This window comes from Myotis myotis, unplaced genomic scaffold (assembly GCF_014108235.1).
Source record: "Myotis myotis isolate mMyoMyo1 unplaced genomic scaffold, mMyoMyo1.p scaffold_m19_p_11, whole genome shotgun sequence".
Classification (NCBI taxonomy): domain Eukaryota; kingdom Metazoa; phylum Chordata; class Mammalia; order Chiroptera; family Vespertilionidae; genus Myotis; species Myotis myotis.
This window is the reverse complement of record NW_023416315.1, coordinates 6,755,003-6,782,624: the sequence shown is the minus strand read 5'-3', so window position 1 is coordinate 6,782,624 and position 27,622 is coordinate 6,755,003. Positions and strand designations below refer to the sequence as shown.

Below are 27,622 nucleotides of genomic sequence, written 5' to 3'. Positions count from 1 at the left end.
CTTGGGAGAGCTCCCCCCAGCATGGGACTCCAAGTTCCCAAACACGACTCTCCCAGGAAGCTTGTCACAGGAGGTCAACCTCCGCCCTAAAAGGCATCCTAAGGAATCATTACAAAAACACATTCCCCCCTCCCCCGCCTATAAATGGATTGTACTCACATTTGAAAATTTAGAGTCATATAGACACCCAGACCTGCTTTTCTTGGCGACCAGAGGAACATTCCCCCTGACAGAAATAGCAGCGGTGCAGGCGACGGTGCGGGCACCTGAGATCCTCACTCCTGCTCTCAGAAGTCACAATGAAAAATGCCTCGGGTCCCTGGAGCTGCGTCCCCCCCGTCCAGCGAGGCTGACTCCGCAACCTGGACACAGCCTCGTGTTTATGTTCGGGTTTGGATGGTAGCTCCCTTGGCTTCTGGGAGCTGCTCTGTGGAAAATTATGTTTTTCTTTTAAGGACAAAGGCCTTATTGTATGTGCATGTCGTGTAGCATAATGAGGTGTTTTTTTTAATGTTAGGTCAGGGGTGGTACTAACCCAGGTCTGCCAGATGAGAAAGGCAGAGGTCTTTGCCCTGAATGGCAAGTTAAGGTTTCGCTCAGGTAACTCAACGAGAGGAAACCAGAGTGGGGACAAGTGGCATCTTCACTGGCCAGAGCATGTCCCCAGGACTTGCTTTGATGGAATAACCATAAACGAAGGCGGGAGAGGACCTGCACCCCGAGAGATGGCACCCAGACACTTGGAACAGAATGACAGTGACGATAGAAATCAACGAGATTATAGCGTCACGTTTTCACTTACAAAAGCACACGTTTCCAAACAGCTCCTGCGCTCTTGGTCAGATCATTAGATGTGGCCGGATGTGCTCTCATGGCTGCTAAGGCCGCTGGGCGCAGGCGGATCCTCTTCTCAGACCCTGTGCGGTGGGCCTTGGGCCGGGCTGCTGGCCTCCTGGCCGCGCCCATCCCGGGAGACTGTTGCCAGCAGAGAAGCCCAGAAAGGAACTGGAACACTAGGAGGCCCAGGGCTGTTCTAACATTTCTTCGGGCCTCCGTGAGAGGCGTTTTTAGCATATATATATGTTTTTATTAATTTCAGAGAGAAAGGGAGAGGGAAAGAGAGATAGAAACATCATCAGATGAGAGAGAATCATTGATCGGGTGCCTCCTGCATATCCCTACTGGGGATCAAGCCCGCGACCCAGGCATGTGCCCTTGACCAGAATTGAACCAGGGACCCTTCAGTCCACAGGCCAATGATCCAAACCGGCTAGGGCCGTTTTTAGCTTTTTAATCTTCATTTCTTTTCCTCCTTCTCCATAAACATTTTGTTTGTTTGTTTTGTTTTAACCTAACTTCCTAGGTTTCTCTTCGAGGCAGATCTGTGGATGGCAGCAATAATTAAGGTTCCTTTGGCTTCACACTGATTTCATTTGATGAGCAAAGACATGGCATTTTTATTCTGTTTTCCCCCCTTTTTTAAAAAATAAACTTACCTTTATTGTCGAAAGGAGTTCAGATGTCCCTTTTTTCTCCCGCATTGTCTCTCCACCCTGCTCGGCATTTTCCTTCTTTTCCGTGTTATCTTCAGAATTTATTACTTAAAAAGTCCCGGGCCTTCCTAGTCCATATGATGCTCTAATACAGCGGTTCTCAACCTGTGGGTCGCGACCCCTTTGGCGGTCGAACAACCCTTTCACAGGGGTCGCCGAAGACCATCCTCATATCAGATATTTATATGACGATTCATAACAGTAGCACATCACAGTTATGAAGTAGCAACGGAAATAATTTTATGGTTGGGTCACAGCATGAGGAACTGTATTTAAAGGGCCAGCAGGTTGAGAACCGCTGCAATGGGACAGAGCGGCTGGAGCGGAGCTGTGGCAGGTGCCCCCTCGGCCCCCTCAACCTGCGTGTGGCCAGGGTCCCAGGAGCCCGACCCTTCTGCTCCATAAAGCCTCGCTGTGCTGTGTTTGCCTCGCTCTGTCGCTCTGTCCCTTTACTTCTCAGAAATTCACAAATTCTCGTGGCCTGCGGGGTCCCTCCTGCTTTGTGGGTTGTAGTGTGAGAGCAGTAGATGGGGACACTCACAGAGCAGTGCTTCCTGGGCTCTGGGGGACACTCATTTCCCGATTGAGAGGACATGGAAGATCAATCAGATGTTTTCCCACGTGAGAGCTGCTGTGCCAAACCAGTTTGTTTCCCGCCAGGACCTGTGTTCATGACCCTGGCGGGGTGGGGGAGCTCGCCTATTAGAACTGAGATGTGGCAACTTCTGTTTTCAAGCCCTTGTGAACAATGGTTCCTGTGCCAGTGGGACCCGCCAGAGGCCAACTCTGAGTCCATTAGTGCACGGGTGGCCACCCGGGGTAGAAATCCCTTTCCTCTGGTGATCTAAGTTAGAATTCAGGGAGGAGCTGGATGGCAGCGAAGGGCCAGGAGCCTGCCCTTTTGTGATCTGGCTGGTCCAGGAGGAACCAGCTCCTCATCCTCCATGCTGGGATGAGCTGGGATGAGCCGGGATGAGCTGGGATGAGCCGGGATGAGCAGGGATGTGCCGGATGAGCCGGGATGAGCCGGGATGAGCTGGGTGAGCCGGGATGAGCCGGGATGAGCAGGGATGTGCCGGATGAGCAGGGATGAGCCGGGATGAGCAGGGATGAGCTGGGATGAGCCGGATGAGCAGGGATGAGCCGGGATGAGCAGGGATGAGCTGGGATGTGCCGGGATGTGCTGGGATGAGCTGGGATGAACCGGGATGAGCCGGGATGAGCTGGGATGAGCCAGGATGAGCAGGGATGAGCCGGGATGAGCAGGGATGAGCTGGGATGAGCCGGGCTGAGCCGGGATGAGCCAGGATGAGCTGGGATGAGCCGGGATGAGCTGGGATGAGCCGGGATGAGCAGGGATGAGCTGGAATGAGTTGGGATGAGCTGGGATGTGCTGGGATGGACCCAGATGTAACTGGGGGTGCAGGTGCCAGAGGGCAGCTGTTTCCTTCTGTGAATGCCAGTGTGTGGGGGGGAAGGAGCTGGGGTTTATTACAGAATGTGATGTGGGTTTTTTTTTCTGTAAATCTTACCATGGACAAGGACAAAGGGAAGTGTGCTGAGAGGACTCTGGACACGAGTTCAGGTTTTGGTGTTCTGCTGAAGCATAGGGACTTTCCACTGCCGGTGCTGACCTGCAGAATCAGCAGTTCCTCCTGTGGTTCACCCTGAGAGCGCTTTGAGCACCTGGAGACTTTTTCCGAGGGAGGAAGTCATCCGTCAGGTTATTGTGATGGGTCTTAGTGAGGGGGCTTTACATTCAGGGGGACTTTACTCTGGGTTCATAGACTAACAATGAAATGCAGCCAATACAGTAACATGCAAACGCCCCTTAATTTCCCACCCCAGCTCTGAAGGAACTGGCCTTCCCTCATCCCCAGGAGCCCTCTGACCGCCGCGGGGAAGTTCCCTTGGTACCGATGATGGGAGCCCCTGGGTGCTCTGCAGGGCTGAAGTGGAGCAATGATTGATGGTCATTCGACTCAGCTCACAGTTATTGAGCATTTATGTTAATAACGGCCCGGGGCACTGTGAGATTGGAAAAGACGCTTTTTTTTTACGTGAACAAAGAGATTAAATTATGTTTCCGAAGGTTTTGAAGTTAGCTATCTTTTATTGCTTTAGAGTTCTTTGAAAACTGATGAACTCACACAAGCCACAGATATTAACCCTTGGTTGGAACAGTTGATTAATCAGAACTGACCGCTGGATTACATATATGGATATCTATGAGCACGTGCATATACACATACATATATAAGGATATGTATGTACTTAATATAAAATTTGGGTAATGGGTTTAGGTGGCAAACTACCTCCTGTCATTTAAAAAAAGTGTGACCATGTGATTGAACTCGAACTTGTGCACAAGCTGGGGGTGGGGGCGTTACAGTGGGGACAGGGGGCCTTGAGCACTGGGGACAAGGAACAGACAATCCTGTTCTGGCCCTGGCAGCCTGTCCTCTCCCCGCCCTGCACCCACACACTGACCCGACTCCCACCTTCTGTCTCACAGTTGCGGGTCATTAACGAGTCCCTTCCTCTGTTCTCCCACCAGGGCCCCAGCCATGGTGGCTCTCATGTTTAATGCACAGATAAACCATCAGGGAACTTGTTAAAAATGTAGATCCTGGGGCCTTACTCCAGAGGGTCTGACTCAGTAGGTCTGACAGAGATCACAGAATCTCTGTTTTTTCTTCCTTCCTTCCTTCCTTCCTTTTCTTTCTTGTAAAGGAGGGATAAATGATGAAGGAAGGAGACTTGACTTGGGGTGGTGAACACAATGCAATATACACATGACTTATTATAGAATTATACACCTGAAACCTATAAGAATCAATGTCACCCCAGTACATTTAATTTTATGAATCAGTGTCACCCCGTAAATTCAATAACAAAGACAAAGAGATTTTCTATTTTTTTTTTTCTTCTCAGGCTTTTTAAAAAAATTAAATCTTTATTGTTGAAAGTATTACCTAAAATAATCTCTATTTTTAATACTCTTCCAGGGACTCTATGCAGGAGCTAATTTTTGAAAAACTATTTCAGGTTAGGGAAAGGGATGGCTATATAAATATAAGTCAGTTCCCAGTGAAGCAACATATGAACGAGTGATTAGGCACAGCCGACCTTCTGTTGTTGGTACAACCCAATAGTAGGTCAGCTCTCATTTACGTACCGTTATTGTTGTGGGGTGTTCTCAGTCACCATGCACGTTAACCATATTCACCCAAGTGCCACTTCTCCTCTCGTCCTCTCCTCTACCAAGCTTCCCCTAGTCATCGATCAGAATTACTTATCCTTTGAAGCCTCACTTTGCCCCTTCCTCCTGCCCACCCTGAAGTTGTATGATTTGCACGGCCATCTCCCCGACTGGACACGAAGCTTCTTCGGGGCAGGAATAGTGTCCAGTTCTCCTCAGCACCACTTCCAGCACCCAGAGCAGCATCTTGCACACTGGAAGTCTCCGCAACTATTTTACGAAACAGTGGAAATGCCACGTGGGTTAATCTGGGGCAGCCTGAGTGTCACTGTCCAGGCTGCGAGGTAGGGCCGGTTTTCTCAGGAAACCTGTCCACAGTCGAGATCATCAAGGCTCAGAAAAGTCAAGCAAGATGAACTCACACTGCATGTCAGGGAGCCTCGGGACTGTAATTCAAGTTAGGAATCCTGGCCAGGCCAGAGACTCCATGAGATAGGTATCTTGCAGACAGTGCCTCCTGACCGCAGGGTTGAGAAAGCGCCCCAGGCCGGGAGTGAGAGAGACCCAGCAAATCGCTTCCCTGCGGATTCTGTTTTTCCGCAGTCCTTGTGGTTTGGTTAGGTAGGGTTCTGCCTGGCGCCTTTGGGTGGGACAGGCTGGCCCTCTGGGGGACAGCCAGCCCTTTCCCGGGACGGATTCCCACGGGGATGCACTCCATTTCCTGTGGTCTTTCTGTGATGGGCAGCAGCTGCGCGATGCAGCTGATGTGACGTCTGTGTGTTGATCCTTCAGCATGAGCCAGCTGGATGGAGCAATTCGACACAACGGCCAGGGTTTTATGACGGACCTGCCGGGCCGGCAGCATCTGAGGGAACCAGGGACAAGCGGTGGCCCCGCTGATGGCCATGTGAAGGGGGTTGAGAGATGCCCCCACCCCCTCCCCTTCCATTCTTTCTGGCCATGGCCACCCAGCAGGTGCCTTCCTCATCCAGAACAGAAGCCTCCTGGGATATCTTAGCTCTTTCCTCTCTCTTTAGGCCGCCGATTGCTGCTCTCCCCCGGCCTTTACCTGATCTCGGAGAGAGCGAAGCCAGGCATACCTGGTGCTGATTCACCCGCCTCCACACAGTTCAGGTCACGTTGATGAACTGTTGTCCGCGCTTTAAATGAGAATCCTTAAAAAAAAATTTTTTTTTTTAAATTAGCCTGGCATTCCATTGTCCCTGGGTTTCACCTTTATCATCTCCATCTTTATTATTATTTTTTCACCATGTTATTTTCTTTCTCTGTAATTAGCCCAGCATTTCCATGATGTCACCACTCCCCAAGTTCTGTGGCTTGTTTTTCTCGGTTTCGGTTTTTAATTCTTGGTTTCAGCCTGATAATGAAATGCACCAACAGAATCACAGTGGGGTGGTTGTTCTTCCTACACACTCTGGGCCAGATGTTTGGGGGGTGGAGTGTCCAGTGGGGAGGTCTCTGACACAGGCTGTTGGTGATCATGACTAAGGGGTCAAGACCAGGATGGCTGGGAATAGCTACGGGGCCAGCTTAGAGCAGAGCCAAGCGCCGAGGTGGGGTCTAGGAAATATTTTTCACCAATGATGATGCACTGATATAATGTAGCCTGGTGGAGAGAAAGCCCGGAGGGACTTTCAAAGCCTTCAAATGCAAGGGAAGGAAATGTCTCGAAAGGACAGAGAGGAGTACAAATCCCAAAGTTGTGTCGTTTCCTCAGCTTGACTTCTCCACCGGCCTCTGCCTCTTGCACACACATCCAGAGTGAGCCCCAAGGCGGTTGTGGGGTGTCGGCTCCTCAGCGTCTTGGCCGATGCCTCCCTTGAATGCAGGCATCTTCCCTAGAGCCCTACACCCTAGGTACCATGGAGGAGCTCTGCTCAGCCACGTGTGTTGGGATCAGAAATTGAAAGCAGGGCCTGACTGTGGACTCGGTGGACCCTAGGGCCTTGTCTTCAGACCTTGGTGTCACGGAGAAGGAAGACTTAAAATGAGGGATTTCCCCCCTTTTCTTTCTATTACTCCATAGGGTTTACTATCCTCTCACCCCCATACCCACCTTTAACGCTTACCTAACCTTTGGTCAAGAGGCTCTGGTGGGCCCCAGCTCTGTAGGTTGGGGACATCGGTCCTAGAACTTTCCCCTGACGTTCTCGGCTCTTCCAGCCACTCAGAAATTTCCTAAACTTGAGCCTATTCACGCAGGGATATAGCGTGGCAGGCATGGTGGGTCTTAGCACTTGGGGTAAGGAGTGGCCAGCATGGCCGAGGCAGCATCTTTGTGAGCCTCACATGGTGGATAGGGACAGGGAGAGGTATCTTGGCCTCTCGGTAGCTGGCACAGAGGCAGGTGCTGAGAAAAGGTGACCTCTGGTGATCACTAGATTAATGTCATAATCTCAACCAGTGACCGCGTACAGTTGTGTATGTGCGTGTGTGCGTAAGGACTTACAAGTATAGAGTTCTCAGCATTTGCGTGATGGATTTATAAGAATTCTGTTTATTTGGCTATTCTTTACCAGACCTTTTTTGGTTGGGTCTTCCTGATCTTCTCAAACTTTGAATGTTGGAGGGCCCCAAGGCCTAATGAGGGTGTTTTCCCCGTTTACAGCCCTTCCTGCGGTGAGTTTATGTTGATCCGTGGCTTCAAAGCCGCCTGTCTGCTCAGAGTTCCACGGTGATGCCCGACATGCCCTCAGCCCCCGAGTGCACACTCGTACATCCAGATGTCTCCGTTACCTCTCACATGCGTGTCTAGGAAGCGTCTCAAACTGAAAATGGCTCCAGCAGAGATCTTGTTCTCTACCTTCCTCCCCCGTGAATCTAGCTTCCTCCAACCAGCAACCTCAGGCCACCAACCATGGGTCCTTTATTCCGCTTTCTCTTACACTCTACATTCAGTCTATTAGCAAATCTTGACAGCAAAGCTGCGACCATGTATCTGATCATGTCCAACTACCTCCATGATCACTTTTGCCTCCAGACAATAGATTATCAACTAGTGATCATTAAAAACAAACAAACATCCAATTATTTCACTTTTTAATGAAAAACCCTCCAGTGACTTCCCTTCTCTCCGAGAAGACACTCTGAAGTATAACTTGGTCCACAAAGGCCCTACCTGACCTGGTCCTGATGCTGCCTCTGGCCTCGCCTCCCAGGGTATCCTCCCCTCTCCTCCGCTCCAGCCGCACCCCTCCGCTCCCTGCTGCTCCTGCACAGTGCCCGGCACTCATGCTGTCCAATACCCTCTCAATAAGAGTATTTGTGCTCGCTCTTTCCTGCACCCACAATGCACTGTCCTCTGCTTATATCTCCTCATTCCTTCATTCTGGTCTCCGAGCAGTCGGTTCCTTGTTAGAGGGTCCTTTTCTGACCAGTCTTCCCAGTAGTACCATGCCTGACCATTCTCTCCCCTTGTCTTGCTTCATTTTCTCCCAGATCCTCCTCAGTCCCAGTAAATGGTGCATGTACATGTCTCCTGTAGGTCTCCCTACTGGAAGGTCAGTTCTGTGAGGAGGTAGACTCACTGTCATGCTGTAGCCCAGGCCTGGGCCAAGGCTGGGCCCATTCAGTGCGTAACTGTTGGATGAATGAGTGTGTGCTGTTTACATTTAACTTTGTTGTTGTTGTTGTTAATCCTCACTCGAGGATATTTGTCCATTGATTTTTTTTTTTTTTTTCAAGAGAGAATGGAAGGGAGGGGGATAGACAAGAGACAGAGAAAGAGAAACATTGATATGAGAGAGACACATTGATTGGTTGCCTCCCACATGCGCCCTGACCAGGGCCTGCAACCAAGGTATGTGCCCTTGACCGCAATCAAACCCGGGCTCTTCAGTCTTCGGGCTGACGCTCTATCCTCAGAGCCAAACCAGGTAGGGCACGTTTAACTTTTTTAACTCAGTAATTTGAAGATCTAATTCTCTGTCCCCAAAATAAATTATACGTTTGTGTTTTTTTCTACTTTACACTCTGCTTTTGCTGTAGTGGTCACTTGCCCTTTTCATAGCTCACATTACTTTGCATATCGAATCTGGTAGCAGGAAGATTATACAAATACACTGGCTGGAGGATGAAAAATTGTCTCCAATGACCACTAACACAATCACAGGAAAATATACAATAAGCAGTAATAATTATAAAATGATTTTTCTATAGAAAACTATTTAAAAAAATAGATAGTGCCGTTCCCACTCGGCAGCACGATTCTTATTGCTTTTGGGATGGAAATTAAAGTTCAGTGTGTTGCTACTTTATGCTTTACCTAAAGCATAAATATCCAGGCGCAAGGCTGGCAACCTGTGTTCATTATGACGATTTCGTAGAGAAGAGGAAAGTGGCACAGAATATTTCCCCACGACACACATAAGACGGATGGGTGTTCTGTTCGAAGCGCCGAGCCAGGGGGCCCCACCCGAACTGGAGCGCCCTGGGATGTCGTCACCAAAGGAGGCCCCTTTGTGGGTTGTCACATCCCAAGGTGCTGACGTATGTAGGTCAGATCCTGCCTTGGTGACACAGTCGTGCAACAAAGCTTTATTTGGTGCTTTTTCAGGGGCTCGTGTGGGGGCGTCTAAGGAACTGAGATGCATGGATGGGCCCTGGGAGTTTGTGGCAGTGAAATGCGGTTGAAACTGACCTTTCCCTCTGAACTCAGGGATGGCTGCATGCCTGTCACGTTGTGGGGTGCGCGGTGCTTTTGCTGTGTCTGTGTCCTGGCCCCGCCCTCCTGGATGTTAAGCTCTGGTAGGGGTAGGGCAGAACACGTCTCCGATTCATACTTTCTGTGCCCAGCAAAACCTGGCACAGTGCCTGGCCCACAGCAGGGGCTCAAAAAATATTTGTTCAATAGGTTCGTGGATTTTCCGTCAGGTAGACTGGAGTTCTGTAGCGCTGAGTTTTAACCTGCAGGAAAACCCAAGCTCACAGTCAAGATGTCTCCTTTCCTAAGGGTCATTTGTCTTCCGTTGACACTTTCATCTTATTTTAGACTAGAGGACTGATGCATGAAAATTCATGCAAGAGTAGGCCTTCCTTCCCCCCGGCTGCCGGCACTGGCTTCCCTCCGGCACCCGGGACCCGAGCTGGCTTCCCTCCAGTGAAACCCTTTTACTAGTAAAAGCCTTTTTTTTTTTTTTTTAAATGGGGCACATGTTACAAATCTCATTAGCGACAAATTCATGTCCATGTTTTGTGGGTAACTAGTCCTTTTCTTGATCACCTCTCAGTCAGAAGTGGATTGTTGCACAACGAGCATTCGTTGTGGGTTTAATGAGTTTTAAGTGGAGGCGAATGGATCCGCATTTTGTTCTGAAGCTATGAAATACAACAGTGAGCCCTGGCCGGTTTGGCTCAGTGGATAGAGTGTCAGCCAGCCTTCAGACGGAAGGGTCCCAAGTTCCATCCCGGTCAAAGGCATGTACCTCGGTAGCAGGCCCTGGTGAGGGCGTGTGCAGGAGGCAACCAATCCATGTGTTTCTCTCACTTTGCTATTTCTCTCTGTCTTTCCCTCTCTCTTCCACTCTCTCTAAAAATCAATGGGAAAATATCCTCAGGTGAGGATTAAAAAAAAAAAAAGAAATCCATCGTTGGCTTCTCCGGTTCTTTCTGACGTCTGCATGTGGCCCTCGGGGAGCCATGGCGAAGAGTGGGTGCTGCCCAGGGCCCTGGGGGGTGAGTCGGGACAACCTCGCTCACGGGGCCGCCTTCCTGTGGGGGTCGCCGTGAGAGGCTGGCCTGTCTGTGTCCGTCTGTGAGCGCCCAGCCAGCCAGGGGCTTCTGCCCCCTCGCTCCCCCGCCTGGCGTTGCTCCCTCGGGCTAACTGGCCGCCCTCTGTAGTGGGCACCGCTGTGGACACGGCCCAGGAGCCGGATCCTCCCGCACCTGCCACATCGCGGCGCCCTCACCGCTCTCCGGAGGCGGCTGGCGGGAACCGGCTCGCCAGCCTGGCGTCCCACGGGGCCCTTTGAAAGCCTCTGCGATGGCTGGGGATCGGGGTCAGTTGCGCAGATGTCTCTGAAAGTGTCTCACCAGCGACCAGAAAGTTACTTTGTCAAGATGACAGATGGGCTGCGAGCGGCCCCTCCGCCGGCCTCGTCCCTGGATGTCAGCTCCGGGCACTTGTCAGAGCAGGTGTTTCTCAGCTCCCAGTGGTGCGTGGGCTGTCCCGGCGGCCGGGAGCAAGCCGCTCTGCTCTGTTCTGTGAGAAATCGGCTCGGTGGACTCGGTGGCTTGCTGTCTGTCGGCCCACAGGAGGGAGAGGCAATGCGGATCTGGTGAGTCCCACCATCGTGGGTGGGGGACGTGGGTAGGGACAGGTGCCCGGGGTTCGCCACCGCCGGTCACAGGTGGGAGCTGGGACGCCGGCTGCCGTGTGGGGGAGGTGTTCCCCTGCTTTGGCGGAGAATCACTTCTGTGCACGGGTCCACGGAGTTCTCCGTTTCTTCGCAGAGTCAGGGAGCCCGGCTTCTTCTAGTGACTGAGTCAGAAAAGGGGTGCTCAGCAGAGCCCCTCCAGCCTTCACCCATCACAGCGCAACCTTCCGCAGGACAGTCGCTCTAGCTTTATGATTATTTATTTATTTTTAAATATATTTTTATTGATTTCAGAGAGGAAGGGAGAGGGAGAGAGAGATAGAGACATTAGTGATGAGAGGGAATCATTGATTGGCTGCCGCCTGCAGGCCCCACGCTGGGGATGGAGGTCGCCACACAGGCATGTGCCCTGAACTGGGAGTCAAACTGTGACTTTCTGGTTCATAGGTCAACGCTCAACCACTGAGCCACGCTGGCTGGGCTATTTTTAACTCCTTAACTTTCACTCTACAGTTGCTCTAATGCCCCTGCCTACCTGGCGGACAGCCTCTGTGCGGTCCCCCCTCCCCTCCCCCCCCCCGCCCCCCAGACTGGAGAGCCGGCTGTGACCCCTGAGCTGTAGACCCTGCTGGTGGTCAGAGTTGGACCCCATCATCTTCTTGGGAATTCACAAGAACTCAGTAGAAAGGCACGAAAATGTTCCTAGAATTGCACCTCCCCTTTCTTTTCTGTTTTCTTTTTTGGGCAGAAGCAGCAGCTGATCCATTATTCCTCATGTGCTGTAAAATAACCAGAGATGTTGGCAGAGGCAGCCAGGCCGCGTGTGCGTGAGGCCGGGTTGCTTTTCAGGACCCCGTGCCCCTCACCCTGGTTCACGCCTTCCTCTTGTGGGGGGGTCTGTGGCCGTTCCTCTGTGGCACTGACTCGGTCCCACATCCTACTGTTCGAGTCCCTTCCGGTTGGGTAGACTTGGGCATGTGGGCCAAGTAAAGGAAGGATGCTGACACGGACTCCGCTCCTCCTGGTACCTGGCTTCTAGCTCCTGGCTCCTGGCTCCTGGCAGATGGGGACATGGTCCTGTCTGGCTTTCAGGTCTGCCCCTGGGGGCCCGAGGATGGTGTCAGCGCTGCTCCGGGATAGCCTTGTGCTCAGGCACTCTGACCCTGACACGGGTGGCGGCAGGCCCCTTGCTTACACACACGGTAATAAAAACCAGGCGGTGCAGCTTTCTTTGGGCTACTACTTTTATTTGGTGGTTATTTCTTTCGTGTTCTGCCATCTCTAATGCGTTGGTTCTATTTCAAAATACGATTAAACAGAATAGGGAGCTGTTTGACACTGCCCTGTTTTAAATCAGAGCTGTACTTGAGGAGCCGGGACATTCTAATGGCCTCCGTTTCTTTGTTCTGAGAGTTCCTTGAAAAGGCAAAAAAAAAAAAAAAAAAAAGAAAAAAAAGAAAAAAAAGAAAAAAAGCCAGATCCCAATCCTTAAATGGCATAGGACCCACAACAACCCCTGCAACAAACGAAAGCCCATTAAACGAGAATTGAAATGTTAGGTAAGTTAAATATAAAGGGGGCCTCCTTGTTAATCCCCCGTTGCTTCTGCTGGCACGCGTCGTATTTTCAAGGTACAGGATCGGGAGAACACTGTCATCTCGTGATGTATGAGGGCCATAGATCACCCGAACATCGTCTTTGTAGACGACACGGGCACTAAAAGACACGATTCTGGCCAGACGGAGCAACGGGGGGTCTCGCTGCTCTTCTGCACCCCCTGCCTTTTTCTTTAATCTCCCTCTGTTTTGTGTTGCAGAGAAGTGAATTTCTTCATGGGATATGACTTGTTGCAAAATAATCGGGGGGCCCCCGTGGGCTTCATAAAGTCTTTTAAACGACTGGGCTTCAAGGGCAGCTTTGTTCGGAGTGCGCACTGTTAGCCGGGCCGGAGGAGGCGGCGTTTGCCAGGGTCCAGGCCTCTGGGGTATAGGCCTAGACGAGCCGAAGGAAGAATAGCACTCTCGGATGTGGTGCAGTGAGTTGTGGGATGTTTTTGTTGTTCTTGCAAGATGCTTGAACATGAAGCCTCCAAAAGCAGGGCCATGGGGTGCTGCCGGCCTCTCAGGAGAGGCGCCCCCTCCGCTCAGGATAAGAGAGGACGAGGAGGCCTGGGGTCCGGGCCCTGGGCCGTCTTGCAGAGACCCAGACTCGTTTTGAGTGGTGAGGTCAGAGACTTCACTTGCCTTTCTGACCAGGCACCGTGTTTGCTCCTGGGTTCCGAGTGAAGCCATCAGCCATGGAGGTTTATCATGTCTGAACGGGAGGCGTGCTTCTCAGAGGCAAACATTTAAATTCTCAGCTGCGAGGAGGACACGGTTCATCTCAGCCTCGAAAGCCGGCTGGCTGGAGAGCGCAGCTGTGGAAGCACCGACGGATACCGCTGCCCTGGGTTTGAATCTCTGCCCGGCCAGCTGGTAAACCTGGGCGAGCCTCAAGAGAGAGTATTTTCTTACCCCAAATAGGGGTAAGTCAGAGCCTTCCTCGGCTCGTGGCAAGGGTTGAAAAGGACGTAATCATGTGTGTTCCTCGCAGTCTAGAAGGTGATAGATCTGCTCTGATGGTCAGGGGTTATTATTCTTAGTCGTTCAACAGCTGCCTGCAACACCATGTGCCCTCCGTTGGCCGGAGGTGGCTCAGCTCCGTGGCCTTGACTATCCAAGGGACTTGCCAAAGCAGTGGAAGTTGGGGGTTCAGAAAGATCTGGAAATGCTAATTTACTTTAAAAGCTAGGGCCAGGCGGCACCCCCACCTCTCCTGCCGACCCCCCTCAATTGGGAAAAAGAAGAGATCTTGGAAAACCATTCTGCTGGCTGGGAAGTTTGGGTTATTTTCCCTCTTAAACAGAGTTTCTTCACTTTAGAAATGGTTTTGCTAGTTGTTTAAAAAAAAATTTTCCCCCAAATTTTGCCTCCTCCCCCACTTTCTTTGAGCTGAGAGTCATGGCCTACGGCCTTATACTTGGACCCACAGGCTTTGTAGTGGACCAACTGCCTCCCCACCCCCCTCCCCCCAACACACACTTCCAGTTCTTTCTGTGCAAGAGTTATGGGGAAGTCAATTGCACTATTGGTAACAAAGAACAAGCCAGTAAAAGCTTAATTAAAATAATAAATTATCAGTCAAATTTAATACTGCCATTGGCAACCACTGAGCTATCTCAGCCCCCCTACCCCCACCCCGCCGCCCTCCTCCCTCCCCCCTCTCCCCCAGGCCTCCTGTGACTCTTTTCTAAGTGATGAAGACCAGAGTTTGTCCTGAGGAGACAGGCTGGAGCAGGTCTGAGCTAGTGTTGTCTCTTCTGGGAGGGGTCATGCTCGCTGGCAAAGAATTTCCCCTGACCACCTGTTCCAGGGAGGGAGCCCCTTTATTTAACATTGTTCATTATCAAAACTGGTGACAAGCAATGGAAGCTGCCCCCTGGGGTCTTTTGCAGCTTTTGCCCACATCTCTGCATTCTAGAACCCTGACGTTTTGAAGTCAGGTCTGATTCCCCGAGTTTTGGCCCATCCCTTCCAGGTTACCTTAGAACAGGGCGGGGATCATGGCAGGAGACCTGACAGGTCTGGCCGAGGGGACCTGTCTTTCTTGAAAGTTTCCCGATCAGCTCAACTGTATGCTGATCTCTTCCTAAAATCTCAATGGTCACGTGGAAGCTAACCGAACACTAATATGATGCATCCATGCATTTCAATGCTGTGCCTTAGCAACCAGCGTCCCTGGCCGGCCCCGTAACCCAGGCCCGGGGACCAGGTTGCATTCCCAAGTCCACTGCTAGCCAGCTGTTGGAGGGACCCGAGCCACTTGGATTCATTGTGGGCTGTTCCTGCGCCTGTAAATCACGAGGAACTTGTGAGCGTAATGAACTGATGCCTGCAGACTTCGTTAGGAGAACGGCGCTGTGCACACATGAAGTCTTCTGTTTATGAGAAGTTTTAGGATATTGCTTAGAAGACGTTGCGGCCTGTGTTCAAAAGCACCATAAAGTTCCCTTTAGCTCTTTGGGGACTGGAATTGGGTTACCCTGGGGGCACTTCAAGGAGAAGCTGACCTCTGTGACCTCATGCAAGCGGGGGTTGTTGGGGGAGAGAGACTGGAAATGCCTAGGAGAATAGTGTGCTGATGTCGGATCACCTTCCTTGGGAAACTTGACCTACGACATCATATTCCCAAAAAACGAATTCCTCTGTGAGCAATTTCGAGACTCTGCAATAGTAAAACCCTATTGTGTGTCTGCTCCAAAGGAATTCTTCGGTAAAAAGAATTCAATTACGGGTCAAACTGTCCTACGTGTTCGCCAACCATGATGGCTTTGGAGCAGGTGAAAGTGTCCCCTGTAAGCTCTCTGGGGACAGAAGCGACTGCAGTGTGTGTGTGTGTGTGTGTGTGTGTGTATGTGTGTGTGATCGGCAAACGTCTGATGTCTTGTTTGCTTGGAGACGGCGTACGTCTCTGGAGAGTGGATAGCACGCGTGTAGCGTGGTTTAATGCTCATTCCCACAGCCCTGAGCGCAGCGGCACACATGCCAAGTCTTTGGTGCGGGCCATTCTAGAACTTCCGCTCCGGTATTTCTCAGAGCCGCTGGGTGTCTGCGGGGTGTTCATCCCCTGACAGTAGCTGATGACAAAGGGAGCAGCTCATTCAGAATTAATATGGGTTCCCCTCCCCCCATGGATATTTGCATTGTGGTAGGGCAATTCTTGTTTGTTTGTTTGTTTGTTTTAAATCAGCAGGGATGAAACTCACTTAAAAATGTTATTTATTGATTTTTTTAGAGAGAGAGAGTGAGGGAGAGGGATAGAGAGATAGACATATCCATGTGAGAGAAACATCAACTGGCCGCCTCCAGCACACCCCCTACTGGGGAACAAGCCTGCAACCTGGGGAATGTGCCTTGACTGGGCATAGAACCCGTGACCTTTTGTTTCCTGGGTCAACGCTCACCCACTGAGCCACACTGGCTGGGCAAGACTCAGCTCTTTTGGAACCACATATCACTGTATTTCTATTTACTGATTTTGGAGGGAGGGAGATGGGGAGGGAGGGAGGGGAGAACAGAGAGGAACATCGATTTCTTGTTCCACTTATGTATGCATTCATTGGTTGCTTCTTGTATGCGCCCTGACCCAAGATTGAACCTGTAATCTTGGCGTACGGGGATGACGGTCTAACCAACAGGGCGGTGGGTAGGGCGATTCTTGAAGGCAGCAACACCCATAGAACCACTTCCCAAGTAAGACACAGTGATGCAGCGACAGAGGGGCGTGTGCGTGTGTGGAGGAGGGCGGGCAGCCTGGGCGGCTTCTCATTTAGGACGGAGAGTTGCTGGCACCTCTGTACCCTTCTTGTGATACCGATGCTGCCTGGCCTGTGTGTCTCATGGGCGTACTGAGTGCTGTTCGTTTGGGCGGGGAAAGATATTGCCACGTCAGAGCCTTCTTGACTTTATAAAAGCAGGGCTGGCACTTAGAGCTTGCTGGCTCGCCAAAGGACAGCTGTTTGCCCCCCAGGCAGGCGTTGCTTTCATGGGACGAGGACGCCAGGGAACAGATGCCACCTTCTAGAGGGGCCTTCCGGGCTGCCCCTTTGCCTTCCCCGTGGGGCTGCGTGGGGCTGCGGAGGGTCGCAGGCAGGGCGCCAGGTATGTTTGTTTACATTCTAACTTCAAGGAATTTGTGGCTCCGTTTCAGTCTAAACGGAGGGTCTCTGCCCGCTGCCTTTTCTCCCTGCCCTGACCACTCTCACCGTCGTACCTGCTGGGTATCCCTCCCCAGATTTCTATTTTATTATTATCTGAAACATAGAAACCGAAGGCCAGGCAACACCTCCCATATTCCTGGAAGAATCTTAGAAAAAAAGTATCTTCAAGACATTGGCCTGACATAGAACCAAAGCATCTCAAAACTTCTTTTTCCTCCCTTTTTTTTCCTGGTTTCTCTGAGGAAAGCAAACAGGAAAATCTCACAGGGTTGATTTGTTCTCTTCTCTGTCTCCAGTCCCCTCCCCGCCTCCCCCCGGCCCCCCATCAGGAAGTGGTTCCTTTCCCTCCACACCAGACCCTGGAAAAGGCTCAGGAAGGAGGTCCTTGTAGGTCTCAGGGCCACAATTCCCAAGGCCAGGGAGCCAGGGAACTCCGTGCTGCCATCTGGTGGCGCATCTCTGACACAGCAAGCTGCTAGCCAGATCCTGTTTGAACTTGGCTGTGGCGGGAGCTGTGGTTTGGCGCGCATCCTTACGGAGCTTTGTTGCCAGCCATGTAGGTTTTTTCCCTTTTCACTCCCGATGCCCCCGTTCATTTCTGTACATTGGCACTTAATTTCATGTGTCTCCAGAGGCTGCATTTGGGGTTTTGGTATATTTGGTCTTTGAAAAAGGAGACACTAATGCCAACGGATGCCTTTGACATGGGGTAGATCACAGGCTGGGCGGCCCTGGAAAGGGTTGGGCTTGGGGAGACAGAGGCTGTGAGTGGAACTTGATGAGGTTTATTGCCCGTATTCACGGGCGAGGTCGGTGTTTCAGAGCGTGGTGACATGTGCCTCCGTACCTATGTGCCACCCTTTCTGTTGCTTAGATTTGGGGAGGCTCAAACCCAAGCTGGGATCTTGAGGGAAATTTGTTTGAGGATGCCAGTCTGGTTTCCAGAGGTGTGATTTGCCCAGAGACTTGTCCGTATCCAAAATGGCACATCCCCCTCGTTGCCAGGAGGCAGCCGGTGTTTGCGGACCTCCCCGCGGTTGGTGATGACCCGGCTCCTGGGAGTTGCTCTGCGCTTGTTGGGGAGCTCGGGGCACACCCGTGGGGCTGCCGAGGCGGTGCCAATCTCCCCCGGAGCCTCCGGGCCCGGCACTGTTTTGCTCTGCTGTGCATCCTGCACACCTGGAGGCCGCCACGTGTGACCTTTCAGTGCGTGCCTTCGGAGTCAGACACAGGTCGGTGTGTGCGACCCGGGGGAGCTCCTTAACCTGGGTTCTTCATCTGTAAAATGGGGACCATGAGGAGCTTTTGGTGACGTAGCGTATATAAGATTCTTAGCACAGAGCCTGGTCCATAAAGGTGTTTGGTAAGTGTGAGCCGGTATCCGGGAACCAAATGAGTCGTGACCTTGAACCAGAGCAGAGGACACCTGGTCCCGTGGGGGAAGAGGCGGCCAGTGGAAGAGGACTCCGAGGCCTGGCTTTGTGGGTGTTGCTCCTCACCGGAGCCGCTGGTTGACGACCAGTGATTTTGTCTTTTGGCAAATCAGGAAAAGTGAAGCGAGGGGACCTGGTTGACCTGTGCTCGAACGTCCTCTGTCGCTGCTGCACCCACTCAGGGGATGGGGGCGTCGGCCTCTCCCCAGGGGCCTGTGTAGCTTTTCCTTCTTTCTCGGGGGGCCTGGGGCTGTGAGCAGGGGCTCCGTGTCCACAACGACCAGACGCCAGGGGGATGATCCGAGATGGCAGCTCCGGACCCACCTGACCTTTGGTAGAATGTGACAAAGCTCCAAGGGTTGGTAGAAGGAAGGAAGAAAACTCCCACTAACAGATAAGGTTTAGGTTTGTTCCCTGTGTGTGTGGACAAAAAAAAAAAAAAAAAATCCAGATGTGACTCTACAAGCCATCTGGTTGGAATAACTTTTGTGCGGGGCTGTAATTACAAGCTATTTACTCTGAAGCTTGGGATCCTGTTATGGATCTTGACTGGCTCCCAGGTTTCTAACTGAGCACAGAGTTCCTGTACTTAGGAGCATGCATTCTATGTATCCAACCCACTCCGACGCCCTCGGAGCCTGAGTTCCTGGGCCTGAGTCTTCCCTTCGGAGAGGAGATGCCCTTGAGGTGGTCCTTCCCTAAGGCTGAGCCAGCTTGGGGGGGGGGGGTGTAAGGGGGGGAGGCGGGGGAGGGTGACAGGCTCTGCTTGGGAAGGGGATCGGGGATCGAGCCCACAGCCAGGGCATGTGCCCTGACTCGGAATCAAACCATGACCTCCTGGTTCATAGGTTGATGCTCAACTACTGAGCCATGCCGGCCGGGCCTATTCCATTTTTTACTAGTAAATATGCTTCTTTAATGGCCATTGTGGCCATAACTATATTCCATTTGTAATATAAAGAGAATTATGCAGTGAGCTGAAGGGCTGTGACTCACAGTGTCTCCCTGCCACCACCTCTGCCTGCCCCGCCACAGGAATGCTCTGTGGCCCTGGCTGCCCCTTGGAATGACCTGGGAGCTTGGAGACCCGTCTAGGCCTGGCCCTCAGAGACCTCAGACCTGAGCTGCAGGGTGGGAGGCAGAGCTGGGCGTGCTAGGAGCTGCCCGGGTTCTGAGTTGGAGCCTTGTGTGGGGACCATGCCTCACGGGACTTTTAGGAATTAATGAGGGCCCTGACCACATAACAGACACCCGGAGAGAGGGGGGGAGGAAACTGGATTACTCAGGTCAACCACCAAATTCAGACACCAACAGCTAATAAATAAAAACCCAAAAGTTCTGCAGCGCCAGCCCGCGGAGTGGGTGCAGGTGGCTGAGGACGGACACCCTCCCTGGGCCAGGCAGGCCCTGAGATGGCCTCGCCAGCGTGTTTACCGCGTTGGCCTCAGGGGTCCTGACCTGAGATGCTGGTGAGATGCTGTGTCCTCCAGTGGAAGAGGCGGAGCAGCATTCTTCCCTGGTGGCTCGTGGTTCCCAGCTTCATGGCCGTGCGAAGTGAAGCAGCAGGACTGGAGAAACAACTGTTGGGATGGGAGGTCCCAGGCTCCATACACTCCCGCTGGGGGGAGCTGAGTTCTGGGGGAGTGGGGTTCTGAAGGAGTGGGGTTCTGGGGGGAGTGAGGATCTGGGGGGAGTTGAGTTCTGGGGGAGTGGGGTTCTGAAGGAGTGGGGTTCTGGGGGGAGTGGGGATTTGGGGGGAGTTGAGTTCTGGGGGAGTGGGGTTCTGCGGGGGAGTGGGGCTCTAGCGGGGAGTGGGGTTCTGGGGGGAGTGGGGTTCTGGGGGGAGTGAGGATTTGGGGGGAGTTGAGTTCTGGGAGAGTGGGATTCTGGGGGGAGTGGGGCCCTAGGGGGGAGTAGAGTTTTGGGGGGAGTGGGGCCTTAGGGGGGAGTGGGGTTCTGGGGGGAGTGGGGCCCTAGGGGGGAGTGGGGTTCTGGGGGGAGTGGGGTTCTGAAGGAGTGGGGTCTGGGGGAGTGGGGTTCTGAGAAGAGTAGGGTTCTGGGGGGAAGGGAGTTCTGGGGGAGGGGAGTTCTGGGGGGAGGGATGTTCTGGAAGGAGTGAGGTTCTGGGAAGAGTGGGTTCTGGAACGCTCAGTGGTTCTGATCACTTGGAAGGGGAAGGGCTGACAACCTGGATTCATTCCAGAATTAGACCCTGGGAGCATCTTGGGGGCTGGTGAATTCCTAAGGACTTGAATGAGAATGAAAGCCACAGCCCCTAGCAGTTAGCAGACACTTGTTAACAAAGCCCAAACCCTGCTGAGTTCTGGGACCGGTCATTTTGGTTCCTGTGCATTCAGCCCACAAACAGGCCCGTGCATCCCATCCGCATGGGTCTCCTCCAAGAAGCTTTACCAGCTGACCTCTCAGGGTAAAGCCAGGGTGCCCGTGCCCGCCTCCTCCCTTAGCCTCTGCTAATGGGCCGCAGCTGTCCCTGGCTGGGCTGTAACACTGAGCACTGTGTCCTGCTTGGCCTGGGGAGTATTCCCTTCCTTCTTCCCGAGCCCAGTCAGTCCTCCGCCTTCCTTGGCATTATTTGCGTTGGAACTGCAGGTCGCTGCATTTTAATGCACTCGACTCTGAAAGGTTGTTGGACGGCCCTGTGCAAATATTTTTGTTCTCACGATGCAGTCCTGGCCCAGGTAGCCCAATGGGCAAACTATGATTTACGCAAATATTATGGTTTCTGTGGTGCATTCTGAGCGGAGCCCTGAGAGTGGAATGGAGGGGGCCTCTCTCTCCGTCGGGTATCGGGCGTCCAGGTGAAGCTGGCTTGTCAGGAAGGGCCTCTCCAGGCCCTCGGTCCGCCCTTGACCTGAAAAAGCCGTGCGTTCCCGGATGAGGACTTCTGCTCCAGAGAGAGCACAACCCTGCTGCTCTCACAGAGCAGGATGCAGGCGAGCGGGGGAGGGAGCTGGGAGAACTCCACGTGGGCTGGGATTCGGGGCTTCTGCTTGAAGTTGATGTCGAATGTCTCTTGTCTCTTTGCCCAGAACAAGGAAGTGACCTGCAAGCGGGAGAAGTGCCCGGTGCTGTCCCGGGACTGCGCCCTCGCCGTCAAGCAGAGGGGAGCCTGCTGCGAGCGCTGCAAAGGTGACGGCTCCTGGCGGCCTTCTCTTGCCTCCCCTTTTATTCCTCTTTCTCTCCCCTTCCTCTCTCTCCCCTTCCTCTTTCTCCCCCTTCCTCTTCGCTCAGCCTTTGGCTGGGTGCACATGGGTGTTGGGAGGGAAGCTGGTGTGTGCGTGTGCATGCATGTGTGTATGTACATGTGCGTGCATGAAGGTGCGTGTGTGCATGGTTTTGTGTGTGTATGTGTGTGTGTTGGGGGGCTGGTGGTGGTCAGGGGGCTCTCCCGGTGCGGGTTTGAAAGCGTGGTGAGCATCTCTCTGCCTATTGCGTTTGTTTCTGAGGCGAGGTGCTGCAGTGTCACAGAGATGTCCATGTGAGGGCTGTGCACGCTGGTGCACGCGCACGTGGGCATCTTCGTCTGTAAAGTAGTTCCACTCTCAGATTTTCCCAGGCTCCTCCTATGCCCTGCCCACCTGAGCCCGAGTCCCGAAGCCCAAATGCTATCACTGGTCCCCGTTGCATGCTTACTTTCCTTCCCAATGAAACGTAAGCTTTTGTCTTTGATGCATTCCCACGGCGCCCGCACCCCGACCTCCTTTCCTGTGGCCTGCGGTGCACATGTCCCCCCGGAACACACTGTTGGCTTTTTGTTTGCTTTCGCTTACTTGTTTATCATCATCTTCAACATTCTAATTACTGAGCATCCCCCGCATCCGAAGCATGTGAAGGCTCTCTGAGGCTGTGATGGTGTGTGTGTTTGTTTTGATACTTTCAATATGGGAGAAGCATGGAGAGAAGAAGGCAGAGAAGGCGTATTGTTAGCTCATTCATTCTACTAAGGAAGTTGGACCATTGCAAATTCCCGTATTAGGCTGTGCTTGTGTTCAGACTCATATTCTATCCTATGTGTACTACCATATATTTGGGCACTTCTGTAATTGTGTTGATAGTTTATGTATAACTATTGGACCCCCATTTCATCCCTTAAACCACTACAGGAGTTTCTGTGCATTGCATCCTGGTAGTTATGACCATGGCCATTCTTGATGGGTTTTTCCTGGCTCATGGCCAGCCTTTGATTGAGGCCAGGCCGCTGGTCAGGAATATCAGTCCTGAGTGAGGACACTGTTCCTTGGAAAAGCCCGGGCCCTGTGGGTTGTGAGGTGTGAATTACCTGGTTGACTTTAAGACCTTTCCCCCCCACCTGTAGTTTTCATCATGGTCCAGAGGGACTTGCTTTCCCAAGATGCTGGGTAATGGGTTCATTGGTTTATACTCATCACGTAGCCCACACAACAGCAGGTCATTTCTATCTCATTTCCATATGAGGAAACTGGGGGCCCAAAGAAGTTAAATCATAGACCCCAAGATCAAGCAAAAAGGTGTCTATGCCTTCAAGGAGATTGCTCTACTGGAGGGGTCAGAGAAATGCCATCCGTGGGGGGCATTCCAGGGAAGCAGCCAGAGGGGAGGCGGACAGTGGGTGGGCCCGGGGCTGGGAGTGTGCGGACGAGGGTTTCCCGAAGGGGCAACCCACTGTCATGAACAAGAAGGAGTTAATCACATCCAAAGAGGGCTGTTCAGGGGAAGGCTCCCAGGGAAACCGGGCACACAAAGGCACGAAATAGTTCTTAGGCCCCGCCTGCCACTTATAATCACCCGGGGAACGTGTTAAAGTGCCAGTTCCCGGGCTTCCCTCCAGATCTGCTGAATTAACACAAATCTGGAGTAAGTTTTTGTTTGTATGTTGCTGATTGTTTGGGGGAGGGGCAAGGGGCAGGCAAAAATGGAACAGAATTCTATCAAGATTTCTATTTTCCTCTGAAAGAGTTGTTGCTATTGAAAAGGCAATTCGGGTTGAGGACAGAAATATTGAAAACTCAGGTTTCTAAGAGGATTCTTGATGGTGGGTGTGTGTGCATTTGTGTTCACACTTGTGTTCCTGTTTGCTTCTGATTACTCATGTAGTTCATTCGTTTGTTCATTCATTCATTCATTCATTCATTCATTCATTTATTCTCCAAGTACTTACTAACCTACATGCCGGGTGTTTATGGCATGGCACTGCTTTACCAATTGTTCTTAACTTTTAGGAAGCCAGAATATTCTTTTTTTTTTTTTTTTTTTAAGTAAGTAAATGATAAGGAACTCTTCTCAAGCCAGTGTTTCAGTGTACTTTTCAGATCATTTTATGTTAGGAATGGTTATACATTTTTACCCAACTATCTAACAACACTGCAAAAGTCATCTAATTAGAAAACACTCAATATTGCTTGATGAAAACAAATGAGATCATTGAGAGTCAAACAGGCATTTTTGGCCTGTTTTCTGTATTTACTTGGACTGAGAATCACCCTTTCATTTGGGGATCTTTCATAAACAATAATGTATTTGTTATCCGACTATATGTTTGTTATTAGTGGATCGTAAACAAATAAGGTGTGTTTCAAATATTTATAGGTCAGATTCCATCTCCTTCATGTGGAGCATAAAATATTAATTGTCTGCAATACTTCAACGAAAGACGTAAGAAAAGAGTCTTTCATTTGTCAACTGGGGTTTGTTTTCCACAGCCTTCTCTTGTCTTTGATTTCTGTGAGCTGGGGCTTGCTTTTCTGAGTGGTGATCCCATGGGCTGCATTTTTTAAAACAGTTTAGCTTTCATATTTGATTTAAAAAATATCCTACGATGTCTCAGAAAATGAAAGGAAAGAGGTAAAATGTAAATATTTGCACACCAATTTCCAAAATTAGGACAGCCTTCCTCAGTTCTGATAAATAAGATTTAGAGAGCAAAACATGCATGGAAAATTTTAAGGGGATTGGGCTCATTTATGTAGACCAAGGACTGACCAGTGTAACTGTGAATAATAGTTAAAGATGGAGCCTTATTAATGATCACTTGCTTTTCATACAGTACAAGGCCGTGGATTAGGGGCCTCTTCTCAGTGTTGCCTTGGGAATGACCTGGAACATGACCGTGTCTTTTAGAATATTACTATGTGGCTGTTTTTGAAGAGGTCCAGCCACTTAGCATATACAGGAATGAGCATTAAAAAAAAACACCAAAAAAAACACACAACTAAAAAAAATAAAAATATCCACACTCTCCTTGTTGATGGAGTAAATTGACTTATTGTTTAAACTGTGGAAGATGGAAAGGCTGCGTTAGCCATGCATGTGTCCATCTGTTTGTTTTTAACCAAACTTCTTTTGGCGATTGCATCCATGCATTGCCCAAACAACAGACTGTCACTTCCCTCCACTTCTGTGTTCCTTCCCCGTAGTCACAACCGAATTCTTAGTAGCATCGGTCGTATTTATGATGCCATTTGCCTAGGTTTCACATCCCAAATAAGGAGCGACCTGGACTTGCTTAAGGTCCGTGCTCTGTCATTCATCGTCACTACAGTGTGAACGAGACTTGGAGACTATTTGGATACACACAAACCCCGAGACTTGGAGACTATTTGGATACACACAAACCCCGAGACTTGGAGACTATTTGGATACACACAAACCCCGTCTTTAGATAGTCAGAGATACCGCTGTCTTCAGCCTGTGGTGGTGATGGTTATCATTCTGCCTGAACAGATGGGGAAACAGATGTTGAGGGAGGTGATCTTGTTTTCCAAGATTACACAGTTGTGAGAAGTTGCAGGGCCCCTGGGCAGGAGGCTCACTCTTGCTGGTATCACACTGCCTGTGAGATAAGGAAGGAGGAGAGACCAGGGCAGCGAGGAGGGTTCTGGAGACAGGAGAGAGACAGAGAGAGAGAGAGAGACCTGAGGTCAGTTGGCCTGCACCAGTCTGCCACAGCCTCCTGGGCGGACCACCGCGTCACAGGAAGGATGCGGATAGAAGCTGTGAGTGGAGGCAATTGAAGATGGCATGTGGCTTAGAGGCAGGGGCTTTCTTACTAACTGACATTCTTTTGGGAAACCCTAACTTACTCTTTTCCTCTTCAGTATCCAAGATGAGCTTGACTCCTCTGTGAGGATGTGTGTGCCTGATTTCCTAAAAGAGTTTTAATAGGCAATTCAAAGTATAGAGGCATCGATAGTAAAACCAGGCTTCCTCCCTCTCTTGACCCCAGCCATCGGGTCCCCTTTCCTGGGGACAGCCACTTAGCAGGTTCCTGGGGACCCTCCAGAGCCAGGCTCTGCATGCGGTGAGCGTGGTTTTCCATTTCCCGCCGCACAGAAGTCTCCACCAGTTTACTCCCAGCTGGGTTGTTGTTAATCCTCACCCGAGGACATTTTTCCATTGATTTTTAGAGAGAGACAGGAAGGGAGGGGGAGAGACGGAGAGAGACAGCAGCATCAATTGGTTGCCTCCCACACGTGCCCGACCAGGGCAGGGGATGGACGCTGCAACTGAGGTATGTGCCCGTGACTGGAATCAAACTCGAGATCCTTCAGTCTGCAGGCAGTTGCTCTATCCACTGAGCCAACTGGGCCAGGGCTGCTCCCAGCTGGTTTTTTTTTTTTTAAATTTTTAAAAAAATATATATTTTATTGATTTTTTATAGAGAAGAAGGGAGAGGGATAGAGAGTTAGAAACATCGATGAGAGAGATCAATCAGCTGCCTCCTGCATGCCCCTCACTGGGGATGTGCTCGCAACTAAGGTACATGCCCTTGACCGGAATCGAACCTGGGACCCCTCAGTCCGCAGGCCGACGCTCTATCCACTGAGCCAAACCGGTTAGGGCCCAGCTGTTTTAATGCAGAGGCTGACCTAGCACTTAAAACATCTTGGAAGAGTGTGTTGCTCTGAAGAACGTTCCCACCGTTGAGCTACCGCGGTCTACTGACAGTGCTGTGTTTTCCTCTATTTAGAGCTGAGGCGACTGATGTGTTTCTTGATGAAAATTGTTAGATGACGGTATGCCTGTAACTACAGTGAACCGATAATTATTTGAACCTTTAGCAGTATGACTAATTTTGTCTACCCAGCCCCAGACATTTGAGTGGGGGTGGTTAATATATTTTTAAAGCTGAGGGAAAAAAAAACACAAAAAAAGTATGGGGGTTTCTTTTTCACTCTTCTTTTCTCTTAACTGAAAAAAGATGTCTAAGAAGCTATATTTCATAGTTTGGCTTTTCCATAATATATACCAGGCTATTTTGGCATTTAAATAAAAATGACCCTATTTGTTTGAGAAGATTTTGTGAACATTAAAATCATCCTTTACAAAAATCTGTTTTCATTGTTAAAACTGGTCAGAAAATTTAAACCAGAGATCAGCTTTCCCTGTCAAGTTTGTCCCAATCCATCTCCCCGGGCCTCTGTCTTTCACATCCTGTAGGCTTTTGGAAGGCAGTGTAAGCGGGGAGTTTGTGGTTGCCTCTGAGTTAGAAGGCTCCATGGCCAAGGCTGGCTGCTGACTTGGGCTGCACCAGGTTTCACTGTTCTAAAGTGGGCGTGTTGAGAATGTTCCCCATTGTGACGAAGGAGGCTGGGGGCCCCTGTCCCCCTGTTGAAGCGCTGCTCTCAGCACCTGGGTGTCCTCTGCTGTGGCCCCCCCAGCCTGACAGTGCTGCCTCCAGTGACTGATGCCCCGCCTGCTAATTTCCTATTGATGTGTGACAAGTTCTGACGAGCTTAGCGGCCTGAGATAAGCTTGGCGACTGTGAAATGAAATGTATGTCTGAGGGTGTGACTTGGGTCTCTATATAAAGATGTATGAATGTACATGCAACTCTTTATTATTTTAAAAATAGTCACCAGGCTGCAGTTATAACCATTCTTATGGGGCTTTGATCAGTCTCTTCAGATGTTGGCACTTTTTTTTTTTTTTTTTTTTTTTATTAACATCAAATGTTCCAGGTTTGTGCCCTGGTTGAGCAGTGGTTAGAGCTTCTGCCTTCAGACCTAAGGGTCATGGGTTCGATTCCCAGTTAAGGGCACGCACCTAGGTTGCAGGTTCAATTCCTGGCCCCAATCAGGGCATGTGTGGGAGGCAATCAATGTGTCTCTCTCACATCAATGTTTCTCTCTCTTTCCCTCTCCCTACCGCTCCCTTCCACTCTCTAAAAACCAATGGGAAAAATATCCTTGGGTGAGGATTAACAACAGCAAAACATGTTCTAGGTTTGCTTTTTGAAAGGAACCTTGTTGAGAGCTCTTGTGCATCTGCCTTAGGATTCTGTCTGCTAGAGAGGCTGCATTTACCAAGACTGATGTGGTAATGGAGGTGAACGAAGTACATTG

The 27,622-nt window shown here is 51.0% G+C and overlaps 1 protein-coding gene across 2 annotated transcripts in view; it reads left to right on the top strand.

The window, feature by feature from the left end:
- Positions 1-27,622, top strand: part of BMPER (BMP binding endothelial regulator) — a 206,359-nt gene that overhangs the window by 12,804 nt on the left and 165,933 nt on the right. For both annotated transcript variants that reach the window (XM_036327350.1, XM_036327349.1), the window contains exon 3: positions 21,332-21,431. In XM_036327350.1, coding sequence (XP_036183243.1) covers positions 21,332-21,431 — 100 coding nt within the window. The remainder of the gene's footprint in view (positions 1-21,331; positions 21,432-27,622) is intronic.